This window comes from Hippocampus guttulatus, chromosome 16 (assembly GCF_054856545.1).
Source record: "Hippocampus guttulatus isolate MCC_2025c chromosome 16, RoL_Hgut_1.0, whole genome shotgun sequence".
NCBI classification, from domain to species: Eukaryota; Metazoa; Chordata; class Actinopteri; order Syngnathiformes; family Syngnathidae; genus Hippocampus; species Hippocampus guttulatus.
The window spans coordinates 8,074,284-8,102,243 of NC_141276.1; the positions used below are offsets into that span (position 1 = coordinate 8,074,284).

Genomic DNA, 27,960 nt, shown 5'->3' on the forward strand with positions numbered 1-27,960 from the left:
ACCTTTTGTTGTTTCATCAGCATGTTGGCGTTTTATTTATTTTACATCACAGCAGCAGGTTGAGGTGGTTACCGTGTAAACAAAGTGTGTGTGGGTGTGTGTTGGTGGTGGTGGTGGTGGGGGTCCCGTCATGTGAAGTTGGCACGATTTAAAAACTTGATGTTGATCTCAGCTGTGTTTGGTGTGCAGCATCTCAGTGAGGAGAGAGTTACAGGGCAAATCTCCCAGCAGGTGGCGCAGGTACAAATACTCTTCCACCTGCAGGCTGATGCTGCGCACTTCGGGCAGCCGCAGAAGCAACTGTCCAAATTTGTCTGAGTGTCCAGGGTGAGTCCGCTGGGTGTGTTCCATCAGCGCCCGGTTCACCCTTTCCTGCGTGTGCTCCACCTGCTGCCGACTCTGCAGGGACTTCACATCTACACCAAACAAACACACATTAGATTCACTCGGAAATACCCCACACATTATACAGTATTTACTTTTATTGCAGTTGGAAGTGCTTTCGTACCCCCCCGCGACTCCACCACCACAGTTTTACGCTATTGGGAAGGGAACCGGAAGTACGTTATTGGGCTGGTACGCGTAGTAATTAACTTCCGCTCAACAGGTATGTGTGTCACCTCTTTATTTTTTTAAATTTATTGTACATTTGCAAACATAAAACCACGTAACATTTTGTGATTCAGTAACTCATGTTACCAACATATATATATATTGATTTGTTTAGAGTGCTAATGCTAGCTTGCTAGCGCTGCTAAATCTGGACATTCGAAGTTGTTGCTGCTGCAATAGTTGACGGTACATTTGGAAGCCGGGTAACGGCGTTTGAGTGAATTCACATGTTTACAATATTATAATGTACGCAAAGGGCTACTCTAATAACATCTTTTCTCGATTAGAATGCTTAATCTTTTTCCAGATTAGAATGCTGAACCGCAAACATGCAACGAGGGCTGTGGGGTGTACGGGTTGAGTGTGTTTGGAAGTGCGGTAAAAAGTATAGCTTTTGTCCAGGTAATATTTTTTCAGAAAGAAACACAAAGGCCAGATTGTGGACAACAAATGCACTCAAAGTGTTCGCTCTGAAAAATCTCAGTCAGCAACCAATTTAATGTCAGCACTGATACTGGCTTCAGCCTCTATGGGGACATCTACCTGTATGTGGTATGCTGTGATGTATTAACCAGTGGTATTGTTCTAAATTTAAATACATGTTCAGTAGTTGTGTTCTTCTCTTAAAAAATAAGAAGCTCACCGGGGTTAAAAAGCACCAGATATTTGAGACAGACAAACTCGTGCCTGTCAAAGTGGAGTGCCTTCAGTTTGGACACCAAATCCTGTGTCCTGGTGACCAAACTGATGAGCGTGGTTCCTGCCTGAGAGATGATTGTTGACATCTCAATCTGGAGAGGAGGAGAATGTTAGATGTGTTACATTTGGGATAGTCACCTGTTGTTTAACTGCAGGTGGCACACATTACCTGCTGTCCCATGACCAGATATATGCAACCTTCTTTTCCATAGATGACCTGTCTGCAGAGATGGTCCAAAACCAGCAGCTCACTCCAGCAACTCTGCAGGAGAATCATCTGGTCCTCCACCTTTGAGGTAGAAAAATGTGAATGTCCATGTAATGATGAGATTTGCATTTCTTATTGCGTAAACACAACTCATTACAATAGAAACGCGAACAAACATTTCCGCTCAGGTGATAATGTACTTTTGGCGCGATATGCTCTTCTCCAAAAAAAATTTATTAATACAGTGTATATATATACAGGTATATATAATTATCTGTGGGGACCAGCGGCTTGAACGCTTATCAACCATGACGATTGATGCTATCTGTCATCCCATTAATGTTGTTTTCCATATGTGTTAGCAAGGACATTCTAAAGGCAAAATTATTTGGTTGTTTTGGATATAGTACACAATGCAGAGCTCCCAACTACCTGTTACACGTAGCACGGTAAAAACAATTGCAATCATCTGCTTTTTATGTGAAAAACAATGATCAACATTTTGGCCTGTTTTCTGACATGTTACAAACAAGCAAAAAAACTAAACAAAAAAAATGGACGACGAAAAACTCAACAATGGGCCACTCTTACCCAAAGGTACTGCTGTATTTTGTAGCAAACGTCAAAATTAGTACCACACACCTCAGTGTAAGATGTCATTTCTCCCAGCCAATAAACAGAAATAATGAAAATATTTATTTAAAAAAGTACCACAGCGAATGAAACCAAGCCCTGCGCAAGTAATTGATACCTAATGCAAAGGGTTTGTAATTTCCTACCTATGCCACAAGATGGAGGCGAAGCACTTTTTTTTTACATTGCTTTGCTTAACAAAATGAATCTCCTCCCCTTAGTTCAACATAGTTGTCTGGCATCAGTGTTCTATTTTCTTTTGATGAATTTATGATCAGTAAGGCTGTTCACCTTGAGCTCCTTGAAGAGCGCACTGTTCCTGGCCCACTCCACCAAGCCAAACAGAGTTTGGTCCGCCATTTTCCACATGATACCGAACGTGTTGAGGCAGTCGTGCTTGCCCCGGTTGGCCTGCTCCCTCTGCAGACTTGCCACCACCTTGGCGCACAGCTGACTCTCGTCCTGCTCCCCTTCCAGAAGCTGAGCAAGAAAGGCGGAGTGGGCGCTGCAGGCGGCCGGGGAGCCGACCAGGCCTGGGGGCTGCAGTGGCGGCGGGGTGGGCGGGACGCTTGAGCACGGAGATGTCGAGGGGGTTTGTAACATGTATGTGCTGCTTGGGGTCCTGTGCATGGAGTAGTGTGAAGGAGCCGGGCTGTAGTTCAGAGGTGTTTGCAGTTCGTCCGGGAGGTAACCGGGGAACGTCTGGTCATGCGTTCCGGCGTAGGAAAGAGGCAGAGGAGGCACTACCCTATCGTTGCTCATAGTGCAGTCTAAAGGCAAGGGGGTCATTCCGGAGGGATACATGTGCGATTGATGGAAAGCATCCGGAGACATGGGAGCACTCGTGTGGTTACACGTGAGTGAACAGTCGTTCGCGGCTGCAGGCCAGAGTGTTTGCATTGTTTCCATTTTGATCCTATAGGGGGCGGCGTTGGTCTGGGGGTGCACTTTTTGTTCTTTCATCTGCCTGTAGAAAGGCCCAAACTTGTTCCTGCCGCCTCGCATGCGGTTCGCTCTCACTGCTGTTCCACAGAGTATGAAAAACACACGAGTGCATACATTTAAAGACATTCTAAAGTTGCGCTAAACAAATCATCAAATTCAAAATCGACATTGCAATGCTGTGAAATTTACAAATTGAAAGGGCTGCAATTTGAAAAACAAACAAATAACTGCTTCATTTCTATCTGTCAGTATGGTTTTTTTAAAATTATAAACATATATTTGAAGTAGTAGTTATTAGCATTTATACAGTTCCTAGATACATAAGTGCCCTTGACTCATGCATGAAAAGTTGAAGTGATAAAGCCACCAAATTGTTCATTACTGTTGTACTCTGATTTATGATTTACCGACTGTTTACATTGCACCTGTTTGACAGAATTTTGTGACATTGTCATATTAAACACAAGACTCCAAGTCAAAGTGTTGACAATTGTATCTAATATTAATTCATGATTCATCTGCCTTTATTCTAGACCCAAACATTTATATTCTGAGGCTGCTTCAGGTTCTATTCCATGTCAATTTGGGCTTTGTCATACTACACCTGCAAGTAATGATAATTTTCGTAATAAATTAAACTACTGGTAGTCTTTTTTTTTTTTTTTTTGCATAAAATAAGGACAATAGAAATCCGAGAATATTTACTGTTGAGAAGTGATGATCGATTAGTTGTTGAATAATGGATTCATTGTGACACCTCCAGTGCTAAGCAATTTTTATGCTTGCATAAGACATGTGTGGAGTGTCGTGTTGGTCATCTCAAGTAAACTATGGATTATTTGATGATTTTTTTTTCTTCCTCATTGTGTAAGGTCTCTCACATTTAAAAAAATCTGTGAGATGTTAGAAATCAAAGTGTTTATTCCGCTGAGATGCTCTCACCCCTTTAAAAAAAAAATCCTTTTTTTTTGGAGCACAGTTTATCTCCGCGCTATAAAGTCGTCTTATGTAAACTGGGTCATTACAAGCAGTGCTCGCGTTGCTTTTTATGACCTCTTAGATACAGCGGTGAGAACATGCGTGTCAGTGGAGCAAAATTGCTGCCGCTCAGGAACAAAGGGCAGGGACTCAAGACGTACCTTCTTTCTTCATCCCCACCGCCAGACACTTCTGGAAGCGACAGAACGGGCAGCGCTTCCTCTGGGAGACGTTCATTGGGCAGCTTTGTCCCTCTGTGCAAGTGTAGTGTTTGTTGTTCTGCACGGAGCGTTTGAAAAAACCCTGCAAATATGTCACAGGTCAGGGCTTGTGACTTTTGGCTTCACGTTGCTGTCGTTCGCTTTACCTTACAGCTCTCACAGGTGAGCAGGCCGTAGTGGTACCCCGATATTTTATCTCCGCACACGGGACAGCCCTCGCCGGACTCGGGCCTTGTGCCCGCGTCCCTCCGTAGCTCCTGAGCTGAGCAAGCACAGTGAAAACACAACTAAGTCCAAAGATACACGCTAGAGCTGCCAACATTTGCTTGCACATCACAGGCTGAGATAAATTGTGAACTCATGAGGTTCCAAGCTACTGATAACACGTGCTTTCTAATTTATTTATTTATTTTTTTACATTTCCTAATCTTTATTAGAAAAGGCATAGGTTTTACAGTAGAAATATTTCACGGCACACCACCAAACAAAAATGTCACCCATAGTATTTACCGTGAACCCTTGCTAAGCATTGTTTGGTATTCGTGAATTTGCATATTCGCATTGGCCATTATGTGAGTCACCTGCCACCAGACAGTGATCATATCTCAAGTTTGCACCTGAAGGTCAAAGCGGATAATTGTCGGATTGAAGGCTCGTATCTTGAAAAACTTGTAAGTCAGGTTAATTGTATCTCAAGGCACCACTGTAAAGGAATATGGTTTTAATTGCTTGATTCATTGTGCTATCAATGAAACTTTCCACTTTGGAGAATCACAAATGCGAATGGCCATTATAGCGTTGGTAACACAATTTAGCGCAGTGTCAAATGTACCGCTGCGGTACAAGTGTTTGACAATAAGAGCAATTTCAACTTCAAGACAGTGGTGTACTATAGTCATTCATCATTCATCTGCCTTTATTGCTCTGCCGTTAAGAGAATGGTCCCCCCAATATAAAATACTACCAAGTGTCACCATTCAGTTTGATATGCGTCATCAACAGATACGATACTTGCATAATTCACATCGGGACTCTGGGGTAATGAGTGGAACCATTTTGGCACTGTCCTTTTATCAGGCACAATGGAAGGTGCTCCAATACATCATTAATGACAGTCATATTCTGATCAACTAATAGTTTTTGTTTTGCAGCAATGTAAGATTGCATGAAAAGCTGCTTTCATACACGCACCCACACACACACACACACTGTGGGATTGGGCTGGTGTGCCCAATGAAATGTTCCCTGCTGCGTTCCCACCTTCTACTCACATGTTGATGCTCCTTCTGAAGTGAAGATGTCCTCATGGTAGTTGTCCGTTCGGGTTCCAGAGGCCTGCTGTTGTTGCTGCTCTTGGAATTGATCAGGAAGGTCCATACTGTCTACAGGTGCAACAGGTCCACGGTCAGGTCATGTCTTCATAGTCTCAGATACAAGGAGAGCGGGTGCACATAGCAGGAAGGACGCCATGCAGCCCCGAGCGCTCCCGGTGCACTGACAATCGTTGAAGACCACATGCGGACTTTGATCGTGAGTCGTAAAAAATAAATAAATAAAAAAAACCTCTCCTGACTGGCACTCCTAGCCTACGTCCACTAGAGAGTCAGTCACATAGCCACCTGCTGGAATGTTACTGTAGTCAATGAGCCATCCTTCTTGAGCTGGAGGCCTGATAAGATAACACTCAATATTGCACTGCTGCGAATTGTGGCCATTCATAGATTTCATATCTTCATTTTGTGCCTTTGTATTGTGTATTGTTTATAGTCTCCAAGGAAGTGTGTTACAAAACACCACCTCTAGCCAAGATCTCTTTGAAGGAAATGATACGAAAATCTTCCCCTATTAAAATGAACAGAAATGCCTGTAATCCGTCCTTTAAAAAAAAAAATCACTCTTTAATATTAGACTTTATAAAATACTACAACGTAATAATAGATTGTCATTATTTAACGCTACAACCCAGTTCAGTGTGCTCCTCCATATATTACGCCCGCCTTGCCACCAGAATAGATGCTATGAGATTACATAAAATAGATTTAAATTCTGCGACTACCCTGTAAGTTTCTGGAATACAGTATTCATCATTTTTCATAGAGGATAAAGAATACATGCCTGTGAGTATTTTTATATTATCTGTCTACAGGTTTTGTTCAAATATCCATTGTTTAAAGGGTTGTAAAATCGTAACTCTGCTAACAATGCTAACCGTTAGCGTCACAGTGGTATTTTGTATCATGTTATATTTAATGGGAGCTTTAATGGGAGCCTTGAGTAATATTTATTAAGCTAAGCTTGAATTGGATACACCACACTTAGCATTGTTACACACAGAGTATAAAAAGGGTCTAATTGTATATAAATATTTGCACTGAAAAAAGAGGACACCCCTCTCGATCAAATTCAGCAAAAGCCCGATTTTCATGAATCAAACACCGGTTCAGAGGTGATGTTCTAGCGACATCTGGTGGCTAAAAACACACCAGACACTTTTAATAAGTACACCTGTGCAGTACCAATTAGTAAAGGCTCTTTTAAAAAATATCTTCTTGAATTCTGTCTTTATTTACTGGTATTTATTTTATTTTAATATGTCTCATTGCAAAACAGTAAAAATCTGCATGGCAGGAAACGACTACCACAAATAAACATTTTGTTTACTTAATACGACCCTCGTGAGGATAAAGCGGACAATGGATGGCTAATATTTTATACTGCATATTAATATTCCCCCAAATAACAACAAAATAATAATTAATATTTTACAGTTATAATTTTGTATTTATCAATCGCTATTCACATACACATATGTTTATCTACACCGCTCTACATCACAATAATAAAACATAATTATAAACAATGTCTGTGGAAACATGAGCATTACTTTCCTTAATTAGCTAATCTCATTAGATTTGGTGTACATTTCACAATGATGAGAATCAACTTCAAATGAGTAGCTTTATTGATATTATGACATTTATTGATTAAAAAAAAAAAGAGTTTTATTTATTTATTTTTTCCATAATTTCAAATGCAGACCCAATCACTCATATATGCTGATGGGTGTCTCAAAGTGACAACATGCGACGGATGATGACAAAGCCTCAGTCCATTTCCTCACTGCTCGAACACACTGGGTTGCCCTCAGCGATCACCCACACCTCGTTGTGCCTATTCCACCACAGTGTCATGGGGCTGCAGCACACACACACACACACACACACACACACACACACACACACACACACACACACATAGACGTTCATCAAAAGTATAGACATAGGTTTTATTCCAAAGAAGTAGAAACAGTTGTGAAAAAGAAACACAACTGAATGGTACTTAAGCAGTGATTATTTTGCATACCACTAGAGGGAGTATACTTTCAGGATCTGCAATATACATTTAAATGTGTATCGACCTCAATTGAGGAAATTTACCTGTTATATCCAACGCCAAAATGGCAGTCGCCTTTGAAGCTAGCGCCATCCTTCATCAGGTCATACATCAGGGCTTCTTTGTGATGACAGTCAGTCCACGAGGTCATCCACCCGCCATAGCTCCGCACGTACACATTAAAGGCTGGCGTATCACTTATGAACACCTGCAGGCCAGTGTCAGTTAAGCAGGGTACGTATCGACAATCGGACAATGGCTATCATTTTTCCTCCCTTGCGATCAAGTCAACAAAGGCCCGATTTTTAGATTTCTGTAAATGATTATCATGAATTATTATGCTGTGGTGTGGGGTTTCTTAAGAGATATTTAATCAAAGGCAGCAACGGCCTGATTTTCAGATGTCTAACATCTTACCTTGGGTGATTTTCCTGTGGTATTGGGTGTGGTACCCACCCAAAAAATCAGCAAAACCCAATCAGCCCAATTATCGGATGTTTCTGAAAAATGATCCTGAGTGATTATCCTATGGTGTGTGGTTTGTTAAGAGTAAATTTTCATCTCTGATCTGCTCGGGGAAACAGTCAGGGCCAATAATCGCAAATTTGGTACCCGTTCGATATTTTTGGCAGGTTTACATCCGATATTTAGTTGACATATAAGCTAGCAGTTAGCTTCGCTTTGTCCCTTTCTTCTGCTACGACGACTCTTCCTCCTCCTGTTTTCCTCTTTGTATTTTCAAGCAGCCTGGATGTGCTTTGGCACCGTTCTGCCTCGAGTCAGGTCAGTCTTGGTATTACACCAGATATGGTTTCGGGTATGACGTGCTGTGTTCGTCACCACAAATATTATGAGTAGTGAGAACATGCAGAGAGATTTTTATTTTTTTATTTTTAATGGCGTTTGGACTCTCTCATGTCTAAAAATGGTGCTTGATTTCATCCGATAGCGACATGTTACCTGATTGTCCGTAGGCATTGGAGGATTGGCCTGGTGCTCCTTGGGCAACAAGAAGCTCATTGTGTATTGTTTAGTTTCCCAAAACCACTTCTTTTCTTCATCTATCTTTATCACAACAGGAGCCGTCATTTCAATCTTTTGTCCTGGAGCATCGAGCACACAAGAGAGCATTGAAAGCACCCGCACAACATTAGGTATTTCAGTGGATAGAAAATACCTGTTCATATACCAGGTTCTGTTACATAGTAAAGAGTGAGATTAAGATCAATCATTTCTAATCCTTTCCCACCATTATAATGACTTATATAACCTGTACAATTTTTAAAAAAAAGTACTTTTTTTTTGATAGGGCAAGTCAGAATAAACGTGCCATATGGTTGCAACATGCACGCACCATTCTTATTTTCACCACTGATGTATTCAAACAGCCGCATAAATGCGTTCATACAGGCAAAGTCCATGGACAATGACCCCTCTGTGGTTGTCACCCACTTGGCAGCTTCATAGTGGCGCACCTAGAGAGAGAGAGAGAGAGAGAGAGAGAAAGACACGGTCGTCATCCCACAACTGTGCCATCACTCTGCCTTTGTTTTTAGCTGTTAACATGTTATTCACTCACCTCATACTTGTTAGTCTCGCAGATGACCTTATACAGCAGACATTGACTTGTCTCGGTGTAGATTGGGAGCTCAGAGCAGTTCCTGTGGCAACAATGCACCAGTGTTTTGTGTTTCTGTCTTTGGTTTTGAGAGCTTTTCGCGCATTAAAGACAAACCTTGAGGGCCTGAGATTATTGTCACGAAAAGGAAACGCACCAAAGGCCCCAAATGTAAAATTTTGTGTCATATTTCTGATCGCCTTCAAACTCGATGAACTTGTATAATCTGCTACGGTTTTGGTTTGCGATTGATTTTGATACAGTGGCGCCTTGAGAGAGAGATGAGCTGAGGTTTTCAAGGTACAAGCCGTTATTTGGATGATTTTTTTGGACTGACTTGACCGCAAAGAAATTGTGATGCAAACACTGTATGGTAGCAGTGAACTTAATTATTTACTGATACTGTATTTAATGCAAACTTCTAACTGGAAAACCCATAGATGGGCTAACAAATAGCATAGCATAGCATAGCAATAGCTTCACATTGTCATTATTTACTGTATATCATTCCTGTATGGTTTTATAAATTACCATATTTTAGAGGGATATTTTGCTCATTACAAAATACTTACATACCGTGCATACATTTTTGTTAGCATTTGGGGGGAAGCTGGAACAGATTCATGGCATTTCCAGTATTTTCAATGGAGAAAGATGATTTGACATGCACTTGTCTTGAGTTATGAGTGTGTTCACTGAATGAGTGAAACTCATATCTCAAGGCACGATTGTAGTATTGTCGCTCCCTTTGCGGATATAGACAAACCTTTGTCAGTATCGTCTTTTTTATCGACACAATGACAAAATGTCTTGAAAATGTTCTTACCCGATTCTGGCCTCAGCTGTGAGGGCGAGCAGGCAGCCAACAAGTGCTGCAAGCAGAAACCTGGAATAAAACAAACAAACAAATCAACCAAAAAGTATTTAACTCAGCTTTAACTAAATTATCTGTTCCTCCAGTAAAATATAGACGTGCTTACTCGTGCTACATGACGTGCAGTTCGCCCATGACAAGAAGAATGCGTTGAATACTTACATGGTGGAAGATTGTTTGGTGCAGTGGTGCAAAGCAACAATCTAAGAGGAGTTATAAAAGGAAAAGTGGCCACACCCTGAAAATCCCAACAATACAAGAAGAAAAAAAAAAGCAACACACACTGCATACTGGACACAACACGTGACTATTGTACTTGGACACCATTCTATTAATTGTCTGTCTTTTGTAGTGAGATTACTTGCGCGCCGCTTGACTGGTTACGCGGTAACGTGTTAGGCACAACATAAGAGTATATCAACATTTTTGTTTGTAATATAGGAGCACTGGCTTTCACCTGGAATTATTCGGGTTAGAGTAGTATACGTTCTCAGTAATTGTTTCAGTTGCGGGTATGATTTATTATTCTTGAGATTAAGAGTGAAGATTAGGTAAAGTAAAACAGCATCGGATGAGATGAGATAAGACAAGGTAAGAAAGTCAGGATGACATGACAAGATTAGATTGTGATAAAATATGACTAGATTGGACAGGACACACAAGGTAAGATCACACAAAGCATGGCAAGACTGGACATGACTGAATATTAAGCCAATGTAAGAAAAATTGTGTTAATTATGATTACAAAAAAAATAAAAATACAATTACAATGGACAGCATAAATTGCACTTTGCGTTGAAACATTATGACTGCCTTAAAGCTTCTCAAACTGGTCCTGAACTGCAGTCAGGGACAGAAAACCCTCTTTGCCCCGGTGTCATTTTGCAACGCTGCTCCGATGACAATTGGCGAGCCACGCAGTGCAAGAGAAAGCTATGCTTACAGACCGCAAAGCCTGTCATAAAATCTTGGTGGCCTCACTTCTGTCCAAATGAATTCCTGAAATAAAATTGTCCAAAAACTGTCGTGCCTTTTGGGACACCCCGTATATTCAAGTCATACAACTAATTGACTCAGTTTGCAGGTGCCAGAAAGACATCTTTTCCCAAATGATCAGTTTGTGGCCAACAATGGCGTGTCAAGTATGACCCGCGTAATGACTGTGTGGAGGACAAGTGCTTTTGTCTGCATTGTTCACAGTGATACCTTCTTTTTTGTATAATCACAACATCAACGAGACCCACCCATTGGTTCCCACACTGGAACTTGATATTCTGTCACAATTGTTATCATGTTACCCACTTTTGTCCCAAAACCTTCCATTATGATCTTTAGCTCAGTGTATACAGAACATTCGACCCCCCCCCCCCAGAACATTAGACCCCTCCTTCTAGCCGTTCACAAAGAATCACTTCCAAAAAGGCCTTCTTTGGCACGGCATTTGACTTTGTCCCATGCCCCCCCCCCCACACACACACACCTCAGTGTTTTTTAATGTTAATACAAGTTATGAGGTATATAATTGCGGTGTGTTTTAAACTCCCCTTGACCTTGCAATAGTTCATGTTACATACTTTTTCAATATAGCATGTCTGATAGCCATGGGCCTTTGGAATCATTGACATTGTTCCCCTCTAGTGGTCACAGTTGGAAACGTCAACACAAAATATGAGCCGTCTCCATTTGTGTTTTCATCTTTTATTTGAAACAAAGTAAACAAACAAACAAAAAACACAGACTTATTTTTTGTTGTTGTTATTTAACATTAAAACCCGTAAAGGGCTTACAGCACCGGGTATTCCCACCAAGTGCTGAAAGCTGTTTGTCTTTTATTCTTATGTCACACCAGAGGGCGCTGTTTCAACACCATTGACCGCAAAAAGTCATCAATAGAGCAAACGTATTCAGAAAGTGCAACTACAATTTTATATTTAGTCATTTATTTTTCTTTTCAGTGTAGTCCTAATACGACTTTGTACATTTACGTTACGTTTATTTACCCTTTTTGTAAAAAAAAGAAAAAACAGTTGTGATGAAGTAAGTCACTTATAAAAAAACAAAGTGCCAGAACTCTTATTGTCGTAGTTTCAATCAGAAGTTCCCACACAAACACTGCAGCTTTCAGCATCTGACTTTTCCTTTGACCTTTTTTTTCTTCATAAAATGACGCTCTAAAAAGGCTCATGCAAATTTATTCTCAGTCACATTTTTATTATTATTTAATCCTATTTAAATTTCAGTATGGGCCTAATACTCATTTAAACTCTAGTGCGGAACCAGGAAGACATTCGCTGCATTTATCTATTAGTTATTTGCCTTTCAGCTAAATACAACAACTGCTTCAAGGACCAATCAACAGGTAACTGTGTTAAAGGAGACATATTATTCATTTTTATTTCACAATTTAAAGAAGCTCTCGGGTGTCTTTAAAACATCTCTGACATTATTCAGTCAAAATGCACAAAGGATAAAGAATTACAGCACACTTAACATCAACTTGTCACACTCTGGTTGAAATCACTTGGTTGCTGAAGGGCGGTTATAATCTGAGCTAACACTGCATCTCGGCTTATCTCTTGACATTGCAGTACGGCTGTTGCTTGAAAACGAGCAATCTTTCGTCAACCCGGTGACTAAGTCATGGGTAGAGAAAGTTGGTGAATGGCACACCCCAGGACACATTTTCATAAATACGCAGGAAAAAAGATTTACTTTCCAGAAGGCCAACTATTTGTTTACAAGCCATGACAAAGTCAATTCTTCATAATATGTCCCCTTTAAATGAAAATGAAAATGAATGCCATCTATGGGTTACATTCAATCAGTCGGTTTCTTGCCTATTATTATATTTTTGACATAAATGCACAACTTTTAGCCTCATCATGTGACAACACCGTAACGCGAAATACTGCCAACTAAACTTGTTTACTGAATTTTATATACCCGAGAGACAGCACATGCAGGTCGCTGCTCGCTGTAACTAAACGGACATCCTGAAAACTAACTATGAGTGCTGCCTGAGTCGAGCACAAAGGAAAAAGCCCTTAGCAACACGGACTACTGTAATCGTATAAAGTTGACAAGCGTGGTGTGTACACTCGTGTATTTTGGTGTATGAAAGGAGGGGCTGCTTTTTTATTTTTTATTTTTTTTGAGGTGCTATTTTCAAAGGACGGAGCCAACGTGCGATGCTGCAGAAAGACCCCGAACGGGACGGAGGCGCTAGTGGAGGGCTGCAGAAGTTAAGGACAGGATATACAGTATTTATGTATGGTGCTGGGCGGCTAAGACATATCCACTTCCCTTTCGATGCCGACATATTTGAGGGCGTCCGCTTGGCTGTATCTGCGGGAGGAAGCGAAAAGCCGCGGTTGGGATGCAAAAATTGAGACAAACTGTCAGTTTACAACAAATTCAATGCTTTTGGACACCTTTTTAATTCCACTTGGACCCAATTAAAGAACTCTCACCCATTCAAAGCCACCTCTCCACATGAGAAGCAAGTGGCCTCACCTGTAGTCGAAGAAAAGCTCTTCCCCTTGCATGATGGACCGCTTGGCGAAGATCCCGATGCGGTGGTCTCCGTTCACCATCACCACTGTAAACACCACGTCAGACCTTAAAACACTACTTTAATCTACTTTTGACGTCTTATCTTTCTAAAATGGATCTAAAAAGTCTACACACCTCTGTTCACGCGCAAGATTCATGTAATAACAAGTGACAGTATTACCTTTGGCGTAGCAGTTTGGATTGACCGAGTGATTGGCAAAGCGGATTTTGTTCCCTTTCCTTGTGGCATCAACGACAAAGTCTGCAGAGAGGAAGGCGTTAGAATGACGTCAACGGGGCAACTTGACGCCGCAAAAGCCCGACTGAATACTTGCCATTGTTCAGGTTGAAAAGGAAGCTGGACATGTATTTGTCGTAGATTCTGCCGCGTCGGTCCGCCTCCTCCTGTGAGATGAGCTGCAAAATGGAAAATGCGATTGTTAAACCTGACTGGAATGCCAGTTAGAAATATCACACTTGCGAGTGCCAGACAAACACACGAACAAAACAAAGCCACATTAAGCACTATCAATTCTGATGCTAAACCTGATGTTTTTTTGTTTTTTTTTTAAAATCGCCTCAAGCGAAGCCCCACAAAGTTATTCATCTGTGGGGGTCGCTTCATTTATGGTCTAAGTGTATTATTTGATTGAAAATACTGACATTTAACCCAGTAAAACAAACATTCTACTAATTCGAACTAAATCTTCCCATCGTCCACATGTGAAATAAAACCACACAGAAGACCTTTATGTGTCACTTTGAAACTTTCAATGTGGCACATTTTTTTCCATTTCACACCGTACTACATAGAAATGAAGAGCTGACGAACTCTCTTGAGTAGCGTCTCTAGAAGGCAGCATGAAACTTCCAACTTCCCAATTTTCTGCCATGCAGCCTCACGGGGAAGCTTACAAATTACCTCTCCGCAATACTCTGAGATGAACTCGTTCTTCTGCACAGGCTCTTTGATGAAGGTGCCCCATCCGGCGACATCCGATGGAGCCAACAGGAGGTGCTGTCAAAGAGTTATTAACACCGTCAGAAACAGGCATAACGCCATTACAAATATACCCCGAAAGATCCGCTTTTTTATTGATTGTGTAGAGGAGACCTTATATTGGGTTTATTGCATCTGGCTGGTTTTACACAGCATGGTTCCAGTGACACAATTTGGATTTTTTTATGTGCAACATTAATGTGCCGATATAAACCGTCAATGTGACCTTGTCGTCACTGAACTACATCGATTGCTAATGTATAAACACTCATCTGCCCCAACAAGACAAAGAAACCATATCACAGGTAGATGCAGAAACAAGGAAAGCACGTTTTTTTTTCTTCTGAAAAGATAAATTTTCATCCACACCAGTGACTTTCATACTTATAATTTCTGCTTTAGTCAGTTTCTTCTATAAATACCAATAGCAACCAGAAAAATGTGCTATTTGATTTTTGGCAAAATAATATACTGTATTTACAAATATCACCAGTGAAACAATTTTACATTGAACAAACTCCACAAACGATTTGCATAATATTTAATAATAGTCGTAGTATTTAGTAGTGTTTGTGTGTCATCATCATCTACTTTTAAATTTAAATAATCTCCGTTGGTTTTTCTCTCTTTTGTCACATTCTTTGTAGATTTAAGATGACAAATACTTTGATTAATCATAAGGTCCTTGTAAAGGTTGCATTTCCAGAGGTCTGCCATGTTCACAAGCATCAAGCATTGTTTTGATACGTGATGTAATACAAGAGATTCAAGGCTGCCCTCTGCTGGCCATAGTTAGTATAGTTTCATTTGTTTTTCTTTTTGTTGTATAACTTTTTCGGGATCAAAGCAGACTTTGAAAAAAAAATTAGTTGACGCTAAATTATGTCAAAGGCATACGTTTGCGCCCAAAGATCATAGAAAATTTTTGTTCATAATTTTGTCCAGTATAGTTAAAATCCAGTGAGCAAAAGCATCCTTCGTGCCGTCCGTACCTTTTTGAGGCCCCTCTGGATGCTGCAGTTTTTGCACGACACCACTTTGCTGTCCCAATGCTCGGCGGCGCCACAAGTCATGCACAGGTCCGGATCGCACTCCCTCACGGCCAAGTAGCAGGGACACTGCTTAGTGTTGCACTGGGTCTTACACCTGCAGCCCGGGAAGCGGTTCTGGCCTGCAATGCAGAACTGAGAGTGAGTGAGGAAGACCTCTAGTGGCAGATATGCCCAATGACAAGTTGGCAGAAGCGTAACGTTACAACAGCCTGTGGGTGGGAATGACCGAAAATGTCTGCCCGCCAGTCTCGGCCTGCGGGGAAAAGAAAAACGTCTGCTGTTTCACCATTCGGAGCTGGATTTAAATGTTCCATCTGCGACATTGTTTAGCCTTAGCTGTCAGAATCGTGCTGACGTTGGAGCTGATGTTGTAAATCAGGCACGGCGCCCGTCACGTCTCTTTGATTCCCGTCCAGGCCCTTTCGAGCGCACACATTTGCAACTTCCTGTTTGGCCCGAGTACCCGTCTGCTACGGGAAAAAGGCGGTGTGAGGGTCCGGAGAGGAGGGAAGGCTTGCGGTAGACTGACTGAATCACAACACATGCACGCAAAATCAGCTCTTCTGCACTGTTTGTCCACACTCACCTTCTTGTTGCTGTGCTGTCGCTTTAATGTGGAATAGGGAGGAATGCGGGCAGCAGTTCAATGTGGCTTTTTTTTTTTGTGCTGCAGAAGAAGCTAATTTATTCTTATGAATGCAGCTGTGTGTGAGCTGGAGGGCACTCTCTTTTCTGAATGCACTTTTACAATTGTGAAATCAAAAGGCATGCAAATATGAGATCATGTTTAAGAAAAATCTGAGGGGAAAAAAAAGTTGTAACATCACAAGTCAATGAAAAAAAAATCCTTTAAAAAAATGAAACAGTTTTAATCAGCAGCCCCTGACTTTCTAGTTTCTGTATTTTTATGGTCTAAACATTTCGGGTTTATTCTAGCAGTGAAATTCTTTGGGAAGACCTTCTACAGGTTTTTGGAAACCTTTATGACGTGAACTTTGAGCCACACTGAAAAGGAAAAAAAGACAAGTAAAATTATATGAAGTAAAAAAAAAAAGTGAGAAAATAATTGAAAAAAAAATATTTAAAAAAATATATTTTAAAAATAGTTTAAACGTGTGATTTTTTTTTTTGTGCGGGATTTGTTTAAGTGTTGTCTTTGTTAAAATTGAATTTAGACAGAAAATTAATGTCAAAACAAATTAAGAGAAAACAGAAGTCATTTTCAACAAGAGAATGTCAACATTCCGTTATTGGTGCGCGCCTGTCAATACCACCTGCTCATTCTCACACTAAACTCTTTCAAAGCATGAATCTTGTATTGTGTGCATGGGAACCAAAAAAATAAGCAGCCCCCCCCCCCCCCCCCCAAAAAAAAGTAAAAGCGGTAACATTAAGAACTCACACTCATCCTCACACTGGCAAAACTTCTCGCAGAAATTCTGTGTGATGACACACGGGCAGGTGCTGTCGCAGGGGTGATCTGGGTGGTCACATGGCTGGTAGTTGTACACCTGATTGGATGAGTTATCTGGAATTGAAAGTGCAGATGCCGTCAGAAGAGCCTTCGTAAAAGAAGTGAATATAAATAGCCATGTCGTCATGTGTCAAACCTACCTTTCTTGAGCTGAATCTTTGCCCATAACCTGTTTTATAAAAAAAAAAAACACAAGATGAAGGTACTTAAAAGCATTAAGAGTGTTGAGAAGCAAACAAAACCAAACTTAGTATTCTATTGAGATGAGCAGACTTATTTTTAGCTCGCTGCCATTGTTTTGCCAGCTATATTTGGAGGATTCTAATCATAATTGGCACAATCATTTCTTGCGGATTTGGAATGAGGTGCAGAACAAACATAGTACATCAATGAAATACTACATTATATTATATATTATACAGTATTATATTATAAATGAGCAGCGCAGTGATCCAGTGGTTAGCGCGGGTTTTCTGCGGGTACTCCAGTTTCCTCCCACATTCCAAAAACATGCATGGCAGGCTGATTGAACACTCTAAATTGTCCGTAAGTGTGCGTGAATGGTTGTTCATCTCTGTGTGCCCTGCGAGTGGCTGGCAACCGGTTCAGGGTGTTCCCCGCCTACTGCCCAAAGACAGCTGGGATAGGCTCCAAGCATGCCCCGCGACCCTTGTGAGGATATAGCGGATCCGAAAATGGATGGATGGATGGATATATTATAACTGTGTTGATTTTTGTGTGTGGTGGTGGTGGTGGGGGGGGGGGCACCAGATGAGTTCTTGCACTGAAGCGAAAATCAGCTGGAAGGGTCACCTTGACCTTATTAACTAAGTGCAACTCCACCTTGATTCGTCGCCGTTTGGCTAAATGTTGCAGTGGCGCCCGAAAAGCCAGACGGAATGATGACACCAGTGAGTGCAAAAATCCCCTCCCCCGTAAAGTTTGACTTGCATAATTCAGTGCGTTATTCAGAGCTAATCGATCCTGTCAGCGATGAATCACAAATGAGAGCTGCAGCTTGCCTGTGCTTCCTTTTCTTCTTCTGTGGCAAGATGCCTCCGTCCTCCAGAGGGACGCGGTGGATGAGCGCTTCCTTCACTGCAAACGCGTACACCTGGGAAACATCAAAACCGACACAAGATGTGCAAACGCTGGCGTCCGAGCTGTTCAATGTTCAATCAGTGCAGTCGCAGCCGTTATGCAACAATCCGGGAAGTCCGCTGCCGACTGGCTTTTCGGCCCACGTTTGGCCTCCGCTTGGGGACACGCGCTTGGTTGTTACCGAGTAACAGGAAGAATGTTCTACGCCGCCGTTTGCGACCTTTCCGTCATGTAACCACGACTAAGTCACGTCTCCACTTGGGTCGCTGACTAAGTGCTCGCTCATTGCCTTGGCAACAACTAGCGGAGCCATACTGTCAAAGCTTGCACTGCAACAGTCCCCTTAGCCCTCTCCACACTTAACTTTGAAAACTCAACAAGGTGTGCAATACGGTCTTCTGGTCTTTATGATGGGAGGATTTTTTTATTTCCCACCCGTGCGCTTTGAAGACATTTGAAGTAATAAAAGCACTTCAGCTTCTCAAAACACACGTTTTGAGCACGATGTAAATGTGGTGGAAGTTCATGAGAACCGATGAAATAACAAACAACATTCCCGTAAAAACGAAAAAAAAAACAACTAACTGAAATGTGTTTGCGAACAAAATAATTGACACTAGAGTTTACGTCTGGAAAACAAAACTGTGATCACAGAGAAAATATCCTCAGTTTTCGTCTTTTGTCAATTAATTTCATACAGGAACTTGTAGCATTGAGTTTAAACGTATTTATTTTGGTGTTAATGTACGGCTGTGCGGAAGAAGTTAATAGTAATCTCACTTAGTTATTGTGACCTTTTAGTTTTTTATCTTGCACTCCATATATTAAAAAAACAACTAAAAAAAGTCAACTACAAAAAAGCAATAAAAAATGAACAAAAACTTTTTTTTTAAATGGATTAGAAATATATGACCTTCAGAAACCAATGAAATAAAAACTATCAGAACAAGACAAGTACGTGATTTAAAACTAACAGAGACTCTGCTCTGAACTTGAATTTGCACTCAATCTGAATGTTAAGTAATTGCGCAAATATTAGTATCAAAATTGCTTCGCTTGACCAGGATATTCATTCGCCTCCGCACAAAGTCGTAAAATGTCGTATGTCGGAACCATCATCAACAGACGACCCCCGGCATTGTCTTCCAGACGGTAACAAAGTGTCCAGTGACTTAAGTTACAGTTAACCCAGCTTAGTGCCCAGCGTTTCACCTCCTTGCAGTTTTTGGTGCCGATGAGGCGTGCGATGGAGCAGAAGTTGTTGAAGTAGGTGCCGTGCAGCACACGGAAGAGCGACTCCTCCGCGCCGCTCCACTCCGCCGCGCAGCTCGCCGGCTGCTCCGCTTCGTCGTCGACCGGACGCAGCTTGGTCGGGGTCTGGCAGCGCGAATTCCCGTCTGTAATACACGCGCGCACACACACGCGTCACGATCACAGAAGAACAAAAGCAGCAATCCTTTATAACTAATGCAAAGCAGAGATTCAACGTCCAGAAAAAAAATAATTAAAAATACATATTTTTTTTAAGTCTGCGTTTCACTACAGCAAGTGGCTGTAGTGTCAATCAATTTCTACCGCTTGTCCTCAACTACAGACATTAATGTGTTGTAGCCTATCCTAGCTGACTTTGAGAGAGGCATGGTACACCCTGGACTGGTCGCTATCCAATCTCAGGGCACAAATAGACCAACATCCCATCCAAGCATCCATTTTGAACAGAGTTTATCCTGAACAGGGTCGTGGGGGGGTTGCTGAAGCCTATCCCAGCTGACTTCGGGCGGAAGGCAAACTATACCCTGAACTGGTCGCAGGGCACATATAGAGACAAACCAATCACACCCACATCCACACCGTCACTGAGTGGGAACCGATCGAACGCCACCTGCACACAAGTCAGGCGAGTGTACCACTACACCATCAGTGACTTAGAGACAAAAAAAAACATTCACACTCACTGTGGACAGTTTATAGTGTAAGTGAAGCATGTTTAATGCACATCTCACACAGAGATTTGAACCCAGATCTCGCGACCGTGAGGCAGACATGCCAGCCACTACAACCGTGGCAAATGCATCTGAACAATTTGCTAAAATGTTATTCCAAGTGCATCCTTTCATAAGGACTCATTTGTAACAATCGAATGGTATGTAACCTTGCCACACATCTGTACTGATGTCGGCTGGACGCCTTCACTCAACTGGAGAAACGACGAGGAATCTAGTTGACGTGGATAGCTGCATCAGCATTAAACCAGCAGTGGAAATGATCCATGTGGAACATACCGAAGGGGGGCTAAAGATCTTGTTTTCTCGAGCTGGTTCCCAAGCGTCATCTAATTATTCTAGAGGTCGAATCACGCAGCGATTAAATGAATGACTTTCAGAGCGGAGGCCACTACTTGATGACGTACAGTACAAAGTCCACACAAAGGTAGCGCAAATGTGCCAAACTGCTGCTTTTGTACGAGTTCTTTAAGTCGCACACACACCGACGCACGCGCGACCATTGACTTTGGTTCGAAAAATCATCATAGCCGATGTTCACGCACTCGCACCTCGAGGCTGCTGCGTGTTACTTGGCAACAAGCTGAATGCAACATAGCCGGAGCCGCGTGCACTGTCGCCGAGTATCTTTATGAAATCTGCTGGCCAATCTGTTTCTTTTCAACACACACGCTCACCCAAAATGTGTTAGCGTCTGCTGCGGCGCACGTGACTTCCAGAATGTGAGGCCTCCGGTGAGGAGAGCTTGATGAAGGTGGGGGTGACTTATTTGCCTCCCACCGTTCTCCGCATGAAGATGTCAATAGGAATGAAAGCGGACGAGTGGAAGGAAGTGTTTACGTTGGGGCCGAGGCTTGCCAAACTCTTGATTTTGCTTGGCGAGAGCACGAAGGACGATCTGACTCGGAGGCTGTCATCCGCTGCCAAATGTCACTCTTCGAAAAAGAGCTGCAGTCGGCCCGGGAGGGAGGAAGAGGGGGAGGGAGGAGGGGAGCTTTTGGGTGGGTTGGTGGGAGGTGAGGGGGTTATGGTAAATGATGCTCCTCTCAGAGTCATGCGCTGACTCACACGGCTATTAAAATAACTGGGTCTGCACCTGGCAAACAGCCTCGAGTGGACTGACAGGACAAAAAGGATGACCTAGAGTAACCTCACCCGGGGGGTTGCATCGTTTTTTGTTTTTTTTAAAATCAGCAGGATTCTTGCTCTGACGGCGCAACTATTCTTGACTGAATTAGATTTGAATTTCACATACCTATGCGGTTCTCGCTTGACGTGCATACGGCAAAGGGGGGTTGATGATGACCCAATTAAATCTGCCCGGGCTCTCTGAAATATTACTCAGAATCAAAACGCTTCAAAACAATCGGGTTCTCGCGTTTCGCATCGATACCTGAGGAGGATGTCGTTTCATGGTCGCTTTCTCCCTCTTTGCTCTCCTCGGCAAACCCCGACGGTCCCGGGCAACTTGCGCTGGCGGGACGCTGCTGCAGCTGGTGCCTGCGCCTCTTGCGAAACCTCTGCGAGCGCAACATGTTCTGATCCACAAACTCTTTCGCCCCTTTCTTCACCCAGAGTGGAGAAACGCGGACAAGGAAGAGAATTTGGCGATATGGCGTCGCAAGGGAGAAAAAAACCCAAATTGCAAACAAACAACGGGCACCTGCAACAAGAAACAGTCGGCGCCGCACGGATCCGTCTCCATTCGGATCTCTTTGCTCTTCCTCTTGTACACGTTGGGTGTTGCGTGGAAAGCTGGATAAACAAGCGCACTTTTAGCACATTCAGACTATTAATAGTGAAGAAACGTGAAAATCGCAAGAATAAACACTTAAAACTGAATAATGCTAGCAAATTATAACCATTATCCATTTATCTATCTATATCTCTCTATCTATATAGAGATATACATATATACTGTATATTTTTTGATAGCTAGCTTTTGATAGCATAATACTATATATACAGTATATATATATGTTGACCTGACCACTCTTAAAACTGCAGGGTCAAAAGTACCTCAAGTTGGGTGGAATAGCTAACCCAGCATTGACTGGGCCCAAAAGGAGCCCAGCCGATGCTGGGCTATTTTTTTTTAATAGCTTACGGTGGAGGAAGCAGTCGTATTTGAAGCATCGCCGGCAGAAAAGCGTATGGAAGGAGTGCAACGACTGCTCTCGCTGCACTGACTTTGCGAAGGGTCCGTCCAGGTTGGGGGTGCAAAGTGGGGGCAACTTGACCAGGCTGGGGGGTTCCAGGAGGTCCTTGTACCTAAACACCCCGCCACCCCAACAAAAAAAAAGAAAAAATAGGTGAGAGGAGGGAGAACCTTTCGAGTCCATTTCAGCCTCTTTGTTTTGTCGTCAAGCTCTTTCAGATTGCTACAAATGCTCTTTTGAGGACCCCGATGCGGGTGGGGGCATCATGATTACCTCCCTTCCCCAAATGTTTGCCTCTTCACGGCGAACGCTAAGCAACGGCCCTATTCAGTATGGCGTCACCAAGATGGCTCTTTATTTCCCCACTTACTTTTCCTTCAGCTCCTCCGTGGTGCCCTTGTATGGGAACATGGAGGCGATGGCGGTGAAGATCTTGTCGTTGGGGATCTTCTTGCTGCTGGACGGGTCCCGCACTGTGTGGAACAGACGCCACACAGTAGACGACTTGTCAAGTGATTCGGGCATTTTTTTTAAACTTGTTTTCAAATCAGTGAATAATCTTTTTTTTTTTTTTCCTTAGTCGTGATTTCATTATCAATCAAAAAGAATCCCCTCAAGATCCATCAAATTCGTTCTACTTTGTACGACGGTTCTTTTTAGGTTTCGTACTTTCAGCCGTGTCAGAATCTGTCAATAGAACGGAAATTTTCTTGAAACAGAAACCAAGCAAGGGGACACGTTGTCCGCATGTAAACAACACCGGTCCAGTGGTGGCGCTGACAGTGGCATGGTGACCGGACAAACAGTTGCGGCCTTGTTGTGCCACTCTCTCTCTCTCTCTCTCTCTCTCTCTCTCTCGTGTGCTCACACGGGCGGGACAAAGTCTCATGTGACTCACAACGTGCCCTCACCCTCTACAGTGCTCCTCCTCTTCCTGCGGCCGAACGGCGCTTTGGTCTCCTCAGCGCCCTCGGTCGAGCTTCGTCTGATCGCTCGCTCGGCTTCCTTCTTTTCGGTCGGCGCCGCTGTCGCTGCTTCCTCCTCTTCCTCGTCCTCGTGGTCAGAGTACTGGTTCAAGGCCTCCACCAGCTCCTTAAAGATTTCGTCGCTGATGAAGCCTCCCTCTGGAAGGCGACGTCGCAATGAGCGGAGCAGATGTGAAGCAATGGTGGCTTTAAAATATAATAATAATAAAATCAACGCACCTCTGTCGCCATGGACGCCGTCGTAGTTGTCAATCAATTCCTCCAGGAAGGCCTCATCCTGCTCCAATACCTCGTCGCCCATGTAGGGAATGTTGTGTAGGAATGTCTCATCCTCCACCTATCACAAATCAAACTTTAATAAGAAGTATCCATTTCATATAAAAGGGATGGAACTATTTTTAGGAGGAGGCATCACATGACACACTTCAGAAAATATAAAAGGCTCCGCAAATGAGGTACATCTGCTCAACCGAGTCATAACGCAATGGCAGAACTGAAACGGTTTTGATGGCCTGTATCTTTTGACGATAGGCGGCACTCGAGGCCACCGGTGTGCCTAATGTTTTGGCCCAGCGAGTGGGGCCGTGTTTGTGTGTTGTCGTTCACCATGAAGTTGTGCTGCAAAGGCGACCAGGAGTACATGAAGGGGATTCCCGTCACTGTCGACAAAGGCCGCATGGCCACGGCCTGAACTTTGAACCCTGGGAAGCCGGACTCCACGGTGCACATCTAGAAGAGAAAGGTTGTGTATTTTCAAATGGACAAATACTTACCAACCCGTCTTCAAGTTTTACATCTTTTCTTACCTTCTTAGTCGCCGCAGGGCCGTCTGAGCTCGACAACGGCACCGACTGGATCCTCAGATTGGACCATTCCCCATTCAGGATGCTGGTCTGCTTCTCAATCTTGACCCGGTTGGACACAAACACGGCCTGGAGACACAAGGCGGAGCCAAAAGCGACATTAAAAACACGTGGGGCGCAGGAAGGAATGTCGCTTTTTAACAAGCGGGACACTGACCCACCTTGACCTCCTCTGCTTTCTTAAGGCGCTTCAGCTGGCGAAGGCGCATGTACTCGGACCTGACCCGCCGACGCCACTCCAGTAGGCTGTGGGCGGGGCCGAGGTATAACGGCGGCTGAGGTTTCGGGGCGGGTGGGGCAACGACGGCCGGGGCTGAAGCTTCAGCGGTGCTTACCTCCATTACTCTTGAATTAAAAGAAAAGAGACGTGCCTTTCTGAATGAACAGTTGTCATAATTCTAGGCACTCCTTAACATTTTTCTCCATGTTGTCATGTATGGTTTTGTGTATGTAAAATCTTGTTTTTATATTCATCAATATTTTTTTCAATGGGATGGTGTGGAATATGGACTAAAATTAAGTTGTTTTTTTTCCAGAACTGTGATGTCTTCGAGATCCTGCAGAAAGCGGCATGGCATCACTTCTGATTTGAGATCAGCATACAGGTATCGCTTTTGAGCTAGTTTTCTCCACTTTTAGCGGTGTTAGAAACCGGTGTTTTTGGTGAAGCCAACCCATGTTCGCCTGCCGTTTACTAAAGAATGGAAAAAGCTAGAAGGAAAACTTACGTTTAGTATGCTTGGTGCTTCTATCTTTCACAATATTCTGTGAGTCTTGACAAACATGTAAAAATACTGTAAAATGGCTGGCAATATGGGAAAATTTGAAACATCTGGCAGGGAATCAGTTAATACCTGTCAGGCACACTACTACTAACGACAACATTGTTACATCGATCACTGAACTGACAGCGTTCGTCGAAAGACAAAATGATTGCAATCTCAACACCAACTGTACTTTAATGTCATCGGGAAACAGCGGCCCCTTGTGATGGCAAAACAAACGCGTCACTGGGGTAAAATAAGCCTCCTTGGCCATTTAAAGGGGTGCGAACGGTTTAAAAGTCTCTTCGTCGTCGTCTGCTCTCTCACCAAATAGCGCGCCAGGGCGGGCAAACGTTGGCTCGTTGCGCGTACGGCCTGAACACGGGACTGACACGCACGGTGGTCGCGAGTGGGCGTGCCTCGGTCAGGAGAAAAGTGCGTTGCGCTGCGTGCGTTGCTTGTCTTTTTTTATGAGCCTTGCCTCTAAAGTTGCGTGCGCGCAGAAGATGCGTGAAAACGAGCTGCGCAACATCCAACAACTGCGTCACACACACACACGCGCGCGTGGACTCCCCCCAGCCACCGCTCACCAACATATCATCCACCACCATCGTACCAGTCGACACATACCTTCAAATCCACGCGTGTTCGTCAAGTGTGGAAGCTCGAGGGATGATCCCGCGTGGATTGGGAGCGCCCGGGTCCCTGTTTATGGTCGTGACGCAGATTCGGTGTCTGCATGACGACGGCTGGATGTCCGAGCAGTTCCTCGGCGGCGGCTCTGCGGGGCCATGCTGCTGCTGCTGTGGGCTAACCTTGTTGTCGTGGGGTTGGGGGGGGTGTGGAGTTGGGGAATAGGGGGAGGTGGGCGTCCACGGAGCTGCGCACTTGGCAGAGCGGCAGCGGCGTCAGTAGCAGCAGCAGCAGCCGTGACGTATCCTTGGGTCAGGGGAGGAGGATTTATGTCTAAATTGTTTTGCGTCGTCTGGGAAAGGGAGGAAGTGCCGTGCTGAGGCAGCCAGTTTCCCCATCTAAATAACGTCAACTACAAGTCGTAGATAGCCATTCGGCAGAAAATAAATAATCACATTTCAAAGTCACAAACGCATATTCCTTGCTATGAAGCGGGCTATAAAGACTAACTTAATGTGTGATTCCAAGTAATCGATCAGAAAAGTTGGAAGCGATCCAGAAGCTGGTTTTCGCAGTCGTCAAAACACTCCAATTGTCATTCTGCGCTCTTCCTGTAGAGAGCGAGCGAGACAATTTCCCCAGTGGAGTCAATGAGGAAGATCCTCTTCAGCCAATGGTGCCTTCAGGGACATCACGTAGAATCTCAAAACCAATTCAATGTCTAAATTGCCTTTTTGATGTTGTGTTACATCCACAAATCCAGGCTCGTGGAATGTACCACCATTGCGGGTAAACGCCAAACGCTTTCGTCCATAACAGACTAAATATGAAATACCGAAAACATTCAAACAAAATCCTACCTGTCTTCAATACTATAAATGCCGTGACACAAAAAATACTTTAAGAACAACCAACATGAGTATTTACATAAATGCCTACACTAAACACCCCTCTAACTATGCCCACATGAGGTTGCCCTCGTGCAATTTATAAAATGTAACCGTAGTGTGTGGGGTTTCTTTTGCCCAAAACCAAACACATGAGAGGAGGGTTATTTAAAACATCTGTATTCGTCATAGTCAGCTAAATATTTGTGTCGTCACCAGTGTCGGCACTTCATTCACTGACTCAGTAATGCTTAAAAAAACACGTTGTATTTTGACTCCAAAAGCATATTTTGTCAACAAAGCATGAACGCTACATTTTGCCTCCTTCAATATTTTTTATGCATCAAACATGTCATCTTTTAAAATTGAATTATTTCAAAATTCAAAAACGATATGATTCGTGGGTATGGCAATTCAGCATCACTTGTTAATCTATCATATCAGTTTATAGCAATAAACGTTCATTGGTACTTTGCATGAAAGCCCGAATGTCAATTTAGTTCTAGTCTTGGATGTCACACAAGAGGGCGCCGTTGAACCTCATTTAAATGCTCCAGTGTGCCAACCATGCCCGTCCATCTACAACGGGTCCATTGTCACACTAAGCTACCGTAACACTTGCCTGTTGTGGTTCGGCCGTTCATGCATCCCTGCTTACTACCAATTACACAGTGGGAAATTGAAGTTGGCATGTACGTTGTGTTGATAGTGAACTGTCAAACAAAAGTAAACACCCACAGGGAGATAGGCTGTCAAGCATTGAGGCTTTATCAAGAGGAAGTTTTGATTGTGCTTAATGTCAACTGCGCATGTTGCTGTTGGCACCTGCTGTTGGGAATCTAAAACATGTTTGTGCAACGGCCAAGAGAGACGGCGAGCATGTGGAGAATAATGTACATTTGAAAGATGGCAGGCTAAAGTGATGCACGTTGAATGCATCAGTCATGATTCTTCCCTACTTTAGGGGAAATCTGTCTCCTTTCATGCAACACGATGCGGGCTATACAGGTGCTCGTCAAAAAATTTGATCATCATGAAAAAGTTGATTTATTTCAGAAATACTATTCAAAAAGTGAAACTTTGTTTAATGCATACATTCATTCCACACAGACTGAAAACAAACAACAACAAAAAAATCACTGTCTCAGAAAATTTGAACATTTTCAAAATTGTATGCGAGACATGGGTTTCAGGGTTTCGCATTCCTTGCGTCAAGCCACTCTTGAACAACAAACAGCGTCAGTTGGTTATGGATTAAATTCACAACAAAGGCAAGATACCACACTGGATTTGTATCCATGATAT

The 27,960-nt window shown here is 43.1% G+C and overlaps 3 protein-coding genes across 7 annotated transcripts; all 3 read right to left on the bottom strand.

Moving 5' to 3' along the window:
* Window positions 1-13: 13 nt before the first annotated feature.
* On the bottom strand, window positions 14-5,783 carry nr5a5 (nuclear receptor subfamily 5, group A, member 5). Of its 3 annotated transcripts, none has more exons than XM_086132081.1 (7): window positions 5,568-5,783; window positions 4,443-4,558; window positions 4,237-4,378; window positions 2,444-3,174; window positions 1,481-1,600; window positions 1,256-1,403; window positions 14-416 (listed from the first exon to the last, which is right to left on the bottom strand). In XM_086132081.1, exons 1-7 carry the CDS (start codon window positions 5,671-5,673, stop codon window positions 169-171), a joined length of 1,611 nt encoding a protein of 536 aa, XP_085988207.1. In that variant the 5' UTR covers window positions 5,674-5,783; the 3' UTR covers window positions 14-168. The 3 variants fall into 3 exon arrangements, with proteins under 3 accessions (XP_085988207.1, XP_085988209.1, XP_085988208.1); XM_086132083.1 differs by having other exon boundaries at window positions 4,448-4,558; window positions 5,568-5,769; XM_086132082.1 differs by lacking the exon at window positions 5,568-5,783 and having other exon boundaries at window positions 4,448-4,631.
* Window positions 5,784-7,240: 1,457 nt separating this feature from the next.
* On the bottom strand, window positions 7,241-10,403 carry soul5 (heme-binding protein soul5). The gene is made up of 7 exons (XM_086132085.1): window positions 10,344-10,403; window positions 10,134-10,193; window positions 9,269-9,350; window positions 9,044-9,164; window positions 8,650-8,792; window positions 7,734-7,897; window positions 7,241-7,491 (listed from the first exon to the last, which is right to left on the bottom strand). Coding segments are annotated over exons 1-7 (663 nt in total). The 5' UTR covers window positions 10,346-10,403; the 3' UTR covers window positions 7,241-7,400.
* Window positions 10,404-11,863: 1,460 nt separating this feature from the next.
* ezh1 (enhancer of zeste 1 polycomb repressive complex 2 subunit) lies at window positions 11,864-26,368 on the bottom strand. 3 transcript variants are annotated; one of them, XM_086132447.1, is made up of 20 exons: window positions 25,766-26,367; window positions 24,533-24,716; window positions 24,315-24,440; window positions 24,115-24,237; window positions 23,728-23,845; window positions 23,434-23,646; window positions 22,893-22,995; window positions 22,471-22,634; window positions 22,027-22,118; window positions 21,757-21,928; window positions 19,573-19,757; window positions 18,282-18,373; window positions 17,400-17,428; window positions 17,188-17,313; window positions 15,726-15,904; window positions 14,656-14,751; window positions 14,069-14,150; window positions 13,915-13,995; window positions 13,695-13,779; window positions 11,864-13,526 (listed from the first exon to the last, which is right to left on the bottom strand). In XM_086132447.1, exons 2-20 carry the CDS (start codon window positions 24,710-24,712, stop codon window positions 13,466-13,468), a joined length of 2,307 nt encoding a protein of 768 aa, XP_085988573.1. In that variant the 5' UTR covers window positions 24,713-24,716; window positions 25,766-26,367; the 3' UTR covers window positions 11,864-13,465. The 3 variants fall into 3 exon arrangements, with proteins under 3 accessions (XP_085988573.1, XP_085988574.1, XP_085988572.1); XM_086132448.1 differs by having other exon boundaries at window positions 13,652-13,779; XM_086132446.1 differs by having other exon boundaries at window positions 23,434-23,845; window positions 25,766-26,368.
* Window positions 26,369-27,960: the final 1,592 nt, after the last annotated feature.

Bases quoted from the DNA above. Each gene is read 5' to 3' on its own strand.
- soul5 (XM_086132085.1), bottom strand. The intron at 9,351-10,133 runs GTAAGAACATTT...TTGTTGCCACAG, and splicing joins ACAGCTGAGGCCAGAATCGG to GAACTGCTCTGAGCTCCCAA. The intron at 7,898-8,649 runs GTAACATGTCGC...ACTGGCCTGCAG, and splicing joins CAATGCCTACGGACAATCAG to GTGTTCATAAGTGATACGCC.
- nr5a5 (XM_086132081.1), bottom strand. From the start codon at position 5,673: ATGGACCTTCCTGATCAATTCCAAGAGCAGCAACAACAGCAGGCCTCT. The intron at 4,559-5,567 runs GTGAGTAGAAGG...GTGCTTGCTCAG, and splicing joins TTCAGAAGGAGCATCAACAT to CTCAGGAGCTACGGAGGGAC. The intron at 4,379-4,442 runs GTAAAGCGAACG...ACATATTTGCAG, and splicing joins TCACCTGTGAGAGCTGTAAG to GGTTTTTTCAAACGCTCCGT.
- ezh1 (XM_086132446.1), bottom strand. From the start codon at position 24,712: ATGGAGGTAAGCACCGCTGAAGCTTCAGCCCCGGCCGTCGTTGCCCCA. The intron at 22,119-22,470 runs GTAAGCTATTAA...TTGTTTATCCAG, and splicing joins ATACGACTGCTTCCTCCACC to CTTTCCACGCAACACCCAAC. The intron at 14,151-14,655 runs GTAATTTGTAAG...TCCATTTTGCAG, and splicing joins TCTCAGAGTATTGCGGAGAG to CTCATCTCACAGGAGGAGGC.